Below are 12,095 nucleotides of genomic sequence, written 5' to 3'. Positions count from 1 at the left end.
AGGAAGGGCTCAGGGCTGCACATGGAAGGAACAGATCCTGCCTGAATGAACAGTTTTGAGTTGGTAGGGTTTGTCTAAACAAGGGTTTTAACGACTTGGGGCACAGGGCAAATGCAGACAAGTTGAACTCCTTAAATCATTTCAAGTAGCCAGGTGGAAGGAAGGAGATCTAATTTACAGAAGCAAGCCAGCACTTATTTTTCTTCTAGCTGAATTATACTGGATTAGTCATGTAAATGAGGGATGTTACTCTAAGAACAGAGGAGCAGTTCATTGCAAGATTTGCATAGTTCATAACTTTTTCATTCTCTGTTTATTCATCTAAATACTGCTGTGCTTAGTTAAAAACAGATCAACAGTTCCTATCACAACTATTGTGTTTTTGCTGCTGAGATTTAGCAGTGACTCCTTTTGCTGTTTTTCAGATCTTTGATGATGCATACAAGTCCCAACTTAGCTGCGTTGTTGTGGATGACATTGAGAGACTTCTAGGTGGGTTGGGATGGGGGTCTGTGTTGTCTGCAACGGCAAACCAAAAATGATCTGGATCTGTTTACTTTAGGAGCCTCAAATTGCTTTTCTGATACATGTGCAACTACTGAATGGGCATTAAAATATATTTTTCATTTCAGATTATGTTCCAATTGGACCACGGTTTTCTAATCTGGTGTTGCAAGCCCTTCTTGTGCTGCTAAAGAAGGCCCCCCCTCAGGTAAGGAGGTAATCGAGGAGTGTGATGCCCTATTCCTGCCATAATTCTGACAGTGGAAGGCTTTGTGTCTTGCTGATAGCTGCTGTGCTGCCAGTGGTATTACTGCCATTGTCTCTGATTCAGTCAAGTTAATCCCAGCCCTGCTGTTCATTCAGTTAGACATTTCTAGGATAACCACAAAGGATTCAGCTTTAATTATCTCATTATTTGAGGCTGAATCTTATGAAATACTAAAGTAGGAAACAGGTTTAACCTTCACCATGTAAACTGTAAACATGCAAGCAGTCTGCCTTGATTTAAATAAGGAGCAGCTCAGCACAAATCAATTCCTGGCTCAAGCATGTGTTCCCTCCTTATTTAGAAACTGTTTTCTAAGTCATGTCTGATTGAGAATGTTGGGATTTTAATTTGTTCTTGATATCATCAGGTGAGTATAGCTCAAGATTTCTGGCCCTGTCAATTTGTACTTTCTGACTTGATGAGGCTCAAGAGAGCAGATGATGATGCTTCTGAAGCTCATACTGAATGAGGCAAACAGGAGGGACTCCCCCTTTTTGTTTGCCATTTTTCCTCTCATTCACTAGAATTCTGTTGTGTGTGAAAGTATCTACATGAATAAGTAACGTTCTAACAGGAAAACCTTGAAAGTTCGTGTCAGGGAAAAGCAGAGAAATGTAGCCTGGATGAAGCCTTTTTGTGTCATTTTTAATATCCTGGAAGCAATCGTGTATGCATGAGTATTCTTTTCACTAGATGGCTTGCTGAAAAGACCTTTCAAATCCAGAACTTTGAATTAAATTGTAATGCCACAGGCCCTGAGGTTCCCCTTGTGACTGTCAACATGGGAGAACAAAGATTTTCTCCCAGACCTGCCCGTGCCACGTGAAGTGCCTAATATCAGACTCGCATTCTGTTATCCTATAGCTGGAAAAGAAGGGCTGACTGCGTGCAGCTGCACAACCATTTCTGATTGTCATAATCTCATGCAGTCATTGACCTATTGCTAGATATTTCTGCAGTGCCATTGTTCCCATAGATCAGTAGAGAAAAATAGAACTTGATTTGGCTCAGTAGTCCGAAGTGCTTACAATACTACATTTTCCTTTTGATTATTGTGTCCTCTGAGTGTATTTTGCTGCCTAGCTGCACTTTTGTTGGCACTCGTGTCTCCTGAAAGCAGGATGCAGTGCTTGGAGCTTTCAGATATTTGCCAAGTTTATGCATGTTGTTGGAGATTTGTGCTCTGCAATGTTTGAAATGCCCTTGAGGCTGAAGACTTCGGGTTGACAGCCAATATTATGGTGACTTAAGCCATAAATTGTTGGAGGGTAGAGAGTTTTCTGAGGAAATGTCACTCTCTGATTGATGCTTTTTTCTTCTTCTTCTTTTTTTTTTTTCTTTCTTTTAAGTGTCCACTATTGGCTACTGTAGAAATTAGGACGTTGGATCAGATGGGCTTTTAGGGCTGACCTAGTTGGGTAGTTCTGATCATAGGGTTCTTCCTAAAGTATTTTGTTTCCTGCAAGCTCTGTGTGATAATTGTGACATGTGGGATTTTTGTTTATTTTTTTCCATAAATAACCCTATGTGTAAGATGTTGATTCATGCAGGAAAAGGACAAGAGTTTTCTTTTTGCTGTTAAAAAGATTGTATCTGGGCACAGAGACTCTCCAGGCTCTCAAGCTCAAGTGAGAAATCTACAGGGTGGTAAAAAAATCTGGTTAATCACTGCCCTTCCATGTTTCCCCTGGGATCGCCAGTTCCCTTGGGGAGCAGTTTACTTGGAGGTAATGGCTGGTTCCAAGGGGTTTGGTTGTAATTTGAGATGCAGATCCGTGCTGTAAATGCACATGAGTAGCATTAGTGGTGCTAACTTGCTCCATGAGGTCAAACCAATGCCAGCATCTTGGCATTAAGATTCATTCTGGTCCCAGCCAGGGATCCAACTCCTCCAGCCAAAGACCCAAACCCCCAACCAGGGTCACGGTTAAGGTTCATTCCCCACAAAAATGGAGCTCACACTGGAGCTGTCCCAGTGCTGCAAGAAATTAATGTCAGGATGCTAGAGATACAAGTCCTATCCTCTTCTTCTACCAACAGGCAGAGGGGGTCCAAGTATGAGCACAAGTGGTGTGAAAAGCTTGGAAATGGGAACAAGGAAGTGCTGAGGATGGTGGGCAGCAGTGTTCCAGCAGTGGTGCTTTGCCTCTCCATCGTTGTGGCCCAGATTATGTATTCACACAGTGTTGTCACATCTCATGCAGAGAGTTTACTTAATGTGCAGTCAGCTTCCTGCAGTCACTGTAGGCTATGTGTGTAAGGAGCATTTCTGGGATGATATCTCATTAATTATGCATTGAGGTATATGTTAAGTTGGTTGATGAAGGCTGCTTCCTGGCCTCCCCTCATCCTATTGTGAGTATATTAACATGGTGGTGTGCGACGGGCAAATGCTTGAACCTTCTGGTACTTTTGCAGAAATTTTGGGAGTAAACACAGTTAGGCATTAAAGAAACGAGAAACGTTTCTGGGTGTGCTTTAAATTCATGACTGTGAGTTCCTCTGAGCAATGCTTAAATAGTGGTATCTGTTACCAGCCCCAAAACACTGCATTTTGTTTAGCATCTTTTTTTTTCTTTTTTTTTTAAACCAATTAAAAAGCTTTTCTAAAATGGACTAAGAGAAGAAAATAAACCATGTTCTCTTGGGTCTTTCTTTCAATTGAGTGCAGGAGAAGAGGCTGGGGGGGATAGAAAGCCTGAAAAGGACTGTCGCAGCGGGGAGCCAAGCGGGAGAAAAGGACTTCTCTGAGAACTAAGCAGCAGCAGCTCCGAAAGCCGAAGCTGCTTCATCGACATGCAGAGTCACACAAGGCATGGAGACGCTCACCAGCCCCACAGAGGTTTCACATGTGCTTCCCTGCTGGTTCCTGTGAAAAGCTAACAATCGGCTCAAAGGGTGAAAGACCATTGCAGCATCCCCGCGCTAAGCTGGACATACAATTTGTGCAGTGTTATGAGATGTCGGGCTTAGTGAGATGCTCTTGAACATTCCTATGGATGCCCTTCTACTGCTCCCAGAGGCCCCCAGCCCCTTTCCTATCCTCTGCATTTTTCACATTTATGAAAGTTGACGGAGAAAAGGGGAGAGTAATCTCCTTGTTTGATATAATCCCATATGCATTCCTGATTCCACATCACTCAGTGCGAACTGGAAGCAATGTGAGTCAATGGGGTTGTTACATTTACACCTGTAAACCTGGGGAACTCCCATTACTCCCATTTCTCAAAACTTAAAAATGAAGAAGGGGCCAAATTGGAAGTGATCAGCTAATGGGTATCCAATAGAGGCTATTTAGTACCCACTGACACTTGTGTTTTGAGCTCCTCTTGCCTGGGGCTGGTGAGGTGCACTGAAATTAGGTAATTTGAGACTCTGCTGACATGTTGAGACTTCATTTGCTTGTAGCAGTCTATTACATTCTTGTATGATCTAGTTTGGTCGTCAGTGCAATCATCTGGTGCCTGCTAGGAAGCAAAAATGAGGTTGGAAGAATCAATCTCATATTGCTTGAAAAGGCCATCACTTAAAACGACTTCAGTTTATGAACTTGGAATCTCATGCCCGTCTAATTATGTCCTTTATTCATATAAAGTCAGTGTAGTAGAGAGAGGATCTGGGGTTAGTCCACTTCTAAAAGGCAGTGAGGCAAGTTACGTCCCTCACTGAGGATTGACACGTGATTGATACGGATTGACATTGGGATCAAAACCGTGCACTTTCATTACCTGAAAATAGGCAGGAGAAAGGCAGATTTGGGTGCATGCCTGCATCTCATCTGTGTTGATGGAGGAACTATTCTTAATATTGACCCAGTGATGACTGAAATCAAACGATCTCAAGCTGTTGGAGAGCCAAGTTCCTTCTTACTTGGGGTTACTCTGGTTACACCTAATTCTTGGAAGTTCACTTCTGTCCTGATCTTCTGTAGCCTTTGCAATGGCTATTGTAGAAATTAAGGGTCAAAAAACGTAAGGTACCTGCAATCAGGGACACTTCAACAGTACATCTTAACATCAAGAAGTCCAGTGATACCTTGTGGTGTATTGTCACTGCAGGGCAATGGGATGAAGTCAGCCTCTTCAGTTTGCCTGCATGGCTTTGTGTGCTTTTGTAGTAGTGCCTGGGGCAAAACATTTCTGACTTGTAGGTCTTGCAGTTGTTTGCTGAGCAAGTTGCCTGAAACCTTGAAAAGTACAGGGGACTCCTGACACTTAATTTTTGTTTTAGTAATTGGTACAGCAGAGATTACACTTGTTTTATAGTAACCTTTTCCAGTGGTTGAAGTTCAGAGGTAGCAAGTTGAAGTGCGTATCTTCTTTTGAAGAAAGCAAGGGAAAAAGAAAGCTTTGGGTGGAGCAGTTAAAAGCTTCAAGCACCGTTTTGCAGAGAAGCCGTCTGTTTTGATGAGTTTTCTACCATTCAGTGGTCTTGAGTGTGGATAATGTAGTCAACACATAGTCAGCATTTGGTCAGCATAGAATTGTTTAAGTTGGAAGGGACCTCTAAAGGCCATCCTGCACTGAACAGGGACACCTACAGCTTGATTGGGTGCTCAGTGCCCCGTCCAGCCTGATCTTTGATGCCCTGTCAATTTATCAAGTCTTGTTAGGGAAATTATCCCATATTTCTATGCATCTTCGTTTCTTTTCTGTGACTTCTCCAACTCAGGACTGTATTTGACATAGTATTTGAAATGACAAGTGTCTTTAAAGTAAGAGCGTAAAAACACTTAGATTTCATGCAGTAAAATAATTATTTCTGTTTTCCTCTTCTCCCATTCCCAGTGTTTGTATTTTGAGTAATTTTGCTTAGCTCTGGGCTAATGTTTTCACTGAACTGGCCACAATGAGTGATTCCAGTGGCTTTCCTAAGTGGTCATAAGTCACTCAGGATCATTCTTGTGTGCGTAGTAATTGTTTGCTGGCCTGATTTACAGCAAATTTGGGATTCATCTGAATAAATGTGTCTGTCAGCAGTTTGGTTTTCTACAGCTGAGCTAGAAAATGGGTTGCTGTGGGAGTTCAAGAGTAGAGGTAGCTTTGGGTGGAGGTAAGTGTCATCTGGGCTTCGTTAGCAAAGAAGGAAGTATTGATAATGAGGTTACATGTGGGCACCTGAAGCTGGAGTCGGTGAAACTTACCAAATTACGTTCCTGTAGTGTTTATATCTTTTCCTGGTGAATTCTGTCAGGCTCTAATGAACCCTCAAAAGAGATTCCATTTTTGTTATAACCAAACATGCTCTTTGTCTGTGTAGAAGTTGCTCGGGTTGCATCATTCAAAGAGTTAGTTTTCAGGTGGTTATTCCCTGGGTTGATGTCTTATCTACTACCATAAACATTACGTATCCTTGGGTGGTAACTCCCGAGCAAATGCTGTAGCACTCCATAGCATTAGTTGCCAAACTTCTGTGGCTCACAATCAGGTGAGAGTTTTGGTGTCCCTGGAGAACTCACTTCATGTTCTTTATAAGAATTGGTTGAACTTCTGACCAGCACAGTGAGAACAATACTTGGTCAGCTAGGTATCTTCCTGGCCCATGGGCTTTGTGCGTGCTGAACTGGAAAAGGGACACCTGATGAGACCATCAGATCCTTCCATCAGCCAACATCAACCAGGTATCTAAATCTGCATAACAAAACGGTCCAGCAGAGGTTGATTTTTGTTGGCAGTTGATGTTTTTCATTCTTTTGTCCTTAACTCTTATAAAACCTACTGCTGGACTTCTGGAACGTGATCCTAGATTTGTATGATTGATGCTGATAATGTTGAGAAGTGTAATCTTGCTATTTTACACGTCCACTTTCTGTTTCTCATTTGTAGTTAGCTGAAGCATTCCCAGGATGCTTCCTCTCTTGTTTCTCCCTTCCTGACACTTGCTTTGTTGTGTCGACAGGGTCGCAAGCTCCTGATCATTGGAACCACCAGTCGCAAAGATGTCCTGCAAGAAATGGAAATGTTGAATGCTTTCAGCACCACGATCCATGTACCCAACATTGCAACAGGGGAACAGCTGATGGAAGCTTTGGAGGTGAGAAAAAATTAAAGGATGACAGATAACCTTAAAATTTGCTGGAAATGAATGATTTTGCAGTAGGTCTGAGTTACTCTTATTCTCTGAATTAGTTGCTTATATGTAAATTAATGAAAATGAGAGAACAGCAGATTTAGGAAAGAAGTTTGTGTAGTGGGCTGGAAGATCTCACTTTTCATACCTTTGAAAAATGAATATAGTTGGGATAGTTGAAGTGGAGGATGCCAAGCTTTCATTAATTGGAACAACGTCAAATGAAGAGGTTTTGGTGCAAAAAAAATTATAGATTCTTCACAAATTTGTGCTCTAAATGGCTTCTTGTCTGTGCCATAGTGGAAATCCTAGAGGATACTGAAGGATGTTTTGCCTTGTCTGGATATATTGCAACAAATTGTGCTTCTAAGCTAGAAAATGCATTCTGGCTTCTCGTTCACTTTGCCCTGTGTTAAGTAACGTTGTTCCTACTGGCGGTGTCCTGATTTCTTTATTTCTTTTCCAGCTCCTGGGTAACTTTAAAGATAAGGAACGCAGCACCATTGCACAGAATGTCAAAGGGAAACCTGTTTGGATTGGTATCAAGAAGCTGCTGATGCTGATAGAAATGTCACTACAAGTAAGAATTTTTCTGATCCAGGCAGGACTGGAGCAAATGCAGCAGTCTCAGAGGTTTCCAGTTGTCTGCAGACTCCTACTTTGAGAGTCTTTGAATAGGTTTAATTGAGAAATGAACTTCAGTGAGAAGAAATTCTCTGAACAAAGGAATCGCCAGGTCTTGGTCTGGGGAGAGATCTTTAAAACCACAGTGCCCATGGGCTGTTTAGAGCTGCACTTCAGAGACAAGCGTCTGGCTACGGGAGGGATTGGATTAACTCACTTTTCATGGAATTTCTTCTCTACAGTCAGCGTGTTAAGATTGCAGATAGCAATCGCTTAGGATTTTTATTACTTTTTTTAAAGAAAAGGTGCCTGTGCAGGTGTATGTGCTCCTTCCCTGAAGAAGATAAATCTGTCAGGCTGTTCAGCTGCTCTCCTCTTTATTTTCCACTTTCAGCACTTTAAAGAAAATAATTGCACAGGGCAGAAATATGCAGTTCTTAACCCTCCCCCGCACCCATCACCCATGCCTGCAAGCAGCCATCAAGCTGCTGCTCGACAGTATATGTATGCTGAAAATGAGAGGGTGTAGCGTGCAGCCCTAATCCTCTGCGCTGACATTTCAGCGCCCTTCTGAGTCCTCCCCCCTCCCAACACGCTCTCCTTTCACATCAAATGGATTTAGTGCAGCTGAGTGAACTGTCCTTAGATCTTCCTAGGAGAGGCTGAGCATAAGCTAAGAGGCATGTAGTTCAGCAGCATATAAGTCATGTATCCCTCTGTTCACTATTCACAATTCTGTTAAAACTTGCACAGCACTGAGGATATGCTCTGACTGGATGTCACCTCGGGGAATAAAGTCATTTATCTAGATTACTTTTTCTTCTTCTTCCTTGGCTTTTAATTCCATACCTACAGGCAAGTCGGTAAGTCATTGCTCACATGTATTAAATGTATTTAAGGGGTGCAGGCCTTCAGGGACTCTGCTGCAGCCCATTTCAGTTCACCTTGACAATGGGTTCCTTCTTCTGACGTAGGATGTTTTCTGTTGCTGCTCTGACCTGAAGTGTTGGTTCTTGTCAAAACTGAAGGTTATGTAAATGATGGGTGAAAGTGCTCACCCAGACCTACCCATGGCGTGACACCATGGGTGCGCACCTATGATGGTGTGATAGGGAGTCTTCATGCTGCTGTACACTGTGCAAAGCGGAGTTGTGCGTTTTTTAACCATCATAGTAGGCAAGTCTGTGACCAGTCAGGCTGGGAGAAGGTGGGCAGAACTGTGACACTATCGATGTTCTTCCTATCAAGTGACTTACTGTCAGCTTAGATGTCTGATGACCCACCTGTATTACTGCGCATACATGGCTGGTAGCAATGTGACTTACAGTCTACACCCAAACTGTATGTAACAGTGTATGGAAGGATGTATGTATGCAAGGATGTTCTACTGCAAAATAGTGGACCTGTTTGCATGCTTCTATCTACGGAATTGCTATAAACACAGGAAAGTAATGCAAGCTGTCATTAAAGAAAAGAATATTTGTACAATATCTAGTTTGACTTGCTTTATAGGAGAGTGGAATTTTATCAGATGAGACACTCTGATCCTTTTTATTTTCCACCAAGGTAGAACACAGCTTTTCAGAACAAGCTTCAATCAGAAACCTGAAATTCTTAACAATTCCAAGTGATGTACAGTGCTTCCCAAAATGCAGGCAATTAGATCCCATGGTAAATGTGTTCTCTGCAAGAAAGCCATGCATCCAGCTTCCTTCTCTGCACTCCCTCAGTCTGTGTTTTGCTTTACTGGATGAGTAAGCCCAACATGTTCCTTTTGTAGCTATTCTTACCCTGTTTAAATGATTTTAGTTGTTTTCAATTTAAGCCTTGCTCAACATCTTTCAGTATCAGAATCCTTTAATGGAGTATCGTGAACCACCACATTGCTTTGATGCCTTGGTTTGCTTTGTCACCACGTGTACAAACCTTGTAAACCCACACTTTCTGGCAGTCAGATTTCCCTGAAGTTTTGTTTATTGCTATTCCTGCCCTTTAATGTTGAACTGTTCACATCCAGTGTCTTATGCTCTGGTCATCTTGTTTATACTGTGAGTCCTGGCATGATGTTGAGTTCTTATTCAAAAGAAGCTTTTGATGAATGGATACACTCATTATGTGCCACATGAATCCAGTTTAGTTTTGCAGTGTTCTTGGCTGCAGTACACGGACCACCTCATAGTGCTGTCAGGTACTACCCTCACATCCAGGATCAGTTTGGACTGACTGGCAGTACCTGATTGAGCTGTGGATGTCTGTTCATTGCAGGGAAGTTGGACCAGATGACATTTAAGGGCCCTTTCCAACTCAAACGATTCTATGATTCACCTTGGCCCTGCAGCCCCATCCTGGATACGTGAGCCTTCTTTTCCTCTTGCAGGGGACTGGTTCCTGCTGCTTATTTTTTCTGCCCATCTTGTTGCTCTTGGATTTAATTGTCAGCTCTTGCTCCTTCTCTCAGTAGGAACCCGACGGAGCCAGGCAGCTTTCCAGAAAGCCCTTTTTTGTACCTCCACTATTTCCTGATTTGGTAACTTCTGTTTAGCGTAAATAAAACTTACATTGCAGACAAACAGCTTTGATTATTTTAACATACTAAGGAATTTATTTTAAGAGTCATCTTAAAATACTGTGTATATTATCTTATCCTAAGTAATACACCCAGAGTTTAGGTTTTATGATAGGTTTACAGGAGTATCCAAGGACATGCACGTCTTGCTGGATTCTCTCTTCTCTGTACTGAAGTTCAATAAAGTCCCTCCAGTTCCTTTTTCTCCTAAGGACACCCAGGCATGTCTTGGGGCTGGTACTGCCTTATGTAGAGAGAAGCAGCCTATTTCTTTCCAGTGGTGGAAACTGTGTCACAGAGTTGGTCTCAGGTTTGTTCTCTTAGAAAATCTTTCAGCTAATTTGATAGAAGCATTTCTCCTTTCATGGCTTGCCTGAAGTTTTACTCAGGAGTCCTGAGTCTGCTTCCCCTTTGCACTCCGTTCATCTTTCAGAACAGATTATCTTTTTCATTTTTTCATCTACATTTTGTGAATAAGCTGTTTGGTTTAATTGTTTGGCTAAGAAATTGCAGGCAGGTGCTGTTCCTCCCAAAATCCTCTGTAGAAGCTCTGTCAGTAAAGACAATGGACAGCTTTTCCATTGCCACTTTCTTGTGTCTAAGCAAAAAGAATTGGGATAGGCCAACATCTTTGATTTAGAAAATGGAACACTGACATTGGCAAGTGTGAGTTTCAGCAGATTGCCCTAGTGACTAGTGAAATGTGCCTGGTAAAGAAGAGCTTCAGTGCTCCTTTGCTGTCATTTTGAGGTTGTGATGAGCTTTGAGTGTTCATCTGACTTTTCTGAGGTACCCTGAGATTGCACCAAGGTCCTGTCAACAGGACCATCTTCTTTGCAGGTATATAATACTCTTGGCAGGACTTCTGCAAGACATTGCGATAAGCAGTCTTGGAAAGAGCCAGGCTGTTTTACTCTTCTGTTTGTCTTCTTCCAGCTTTGTTCTTTTTGTTGGTGGTCAGAAGTCAAGTCTTGCACCGCCCAGTGTTCAGGGTTCCTTGGGTTAATTAAAGATGTGATAGGTTCTTGCTTCACTTGGTGTATGGGTTATTTTTTGGGCTTCATGGCTGCTGCTCTGTGCATTTTACTGTTGGGCACTGGCATGCCCAGCAGTGTAAACGTCAATGATGGTTGTGTGGATGTTGCCTTTGGCCCTCAGTAGTGCTTTCTTCGGAGTGCAGGTATCTAAGAAGAGAGTTACTCTTCTTCCAGTTGTCAAAACTGCAGCTCTTTGGTTCATCTTATTTGCAGAGTACTGAAAATCTTTCAATCTCAGAATCATTCTGCTTGGAAAGGGCTTCAGGATGCCACATGATAACAGCCATCAAGATCAAAGCAAGGTCAACACTGAATTTAGACCTTCAGAGATTGTATGTGTTGATGATAACAATCATCCCACTGTCCTCTGTGACATCAGTGCTTTATGGGAACCAGGCCCCTTCTGGGTCCAATATGAATGCAAAAATTACTTAATGCGTTTAAGTGTTGCTAGCATGATCTGCTTCCTAGCAGTTCATTTGTCCATCTGTTTTAGTCTTCTCATGGATAATCCACCTGTGAATTTGGGTCACACATGAGACGCCAAGCCTGGGGTCTTGGTGGGCTGCTCTTGAGTTACTTCTCTGAAGTCCTTTTGGAGGTAGGCATTTTCTACAGAAACACTGTAGGTTCTACCTGACAAGATCAGGGATCTCTCTCAATTGCACTTTGTTACTCATGGTCAAAGATCAGATGTATTATTTTGTCCTTTCTCTCAAATCCATTTGGGTTTTGAATATCTCCAAGGATGGACACTCCATAGCCTCTATGGGCTATGCCTAACAGTGTTGGATCACCCTAAAAGAAAAAATCTTCCTCTTACATTTCCATGTAATTTCCTGTATTTTACTTCTTGTTTTTATACACGTTGAAAGAGTTCAACCTTCAGGATCCCAGTGCCGGGTCTTTCTTTCTCCTAGCTCTCATGGCTTCTCCTTGTATGATGGATGCTCAAGTCATCCTTGTGGCCCATTAAACTCTCCAATGTGTCCCTCCCTTAAGGTTGCATATTACACATTTCAGACAC

At 42.3% G+C, this 12,095-nt stretch overlaps 1 protein-coding gene across 4 annotated transcripts in view; it reads left to right on the top strand.

Moving 5' to 3' along the window:
• NSF (N-ethylmaleimide sensitive factor, vesicle fusing ATPase) overlaps window positions 1-12,095 on the top strand; it is a 55,710-nt gene that overhangs the window by 40,949 nt on the left and 2,666 nt on the right. For all 4 annotated transcript variants that reach the window (XM_015885458.2, XM_015885457.2, XM_015885455.1 and 1 more), the window contains 4 exons: window positions 426-492; window positions 633-712; window positions 6,671-6,805; window positions 7,308-7,421. In XM_015885458.2, coding sequence (XP_015740944.1) covers window positions 426-492; window positions 633-712; window positions 6,671-6,805; window positions 7,308-7,421 — 396 coding nt within the window. The remainder of the gene's footprint in view (window positions 1-425; window positions 493-632; window positions 713-6,670; window positions 6,806-7,307; window positions 7,422-12,095) is intronic.

Source organism: Coturnix japonica, chromosome 27 (genome assembly GCF_001577835.2).
Source record: "Coturnix japonica isolate 7356 chromosome 27, Coturnix japonica 2.1, whole genome shotgun sequence".
NCBI lineage: Eukaryota > Metazoa > Chordata > Aves > Galliformes > Phasianidae > Coturnix > Coturnix japonica.
The sequence above is the reverse complement of the archived record's forward strand: the minus strand, read 5'-3'. Positions and strand labels throughout refer to the sequence as shown.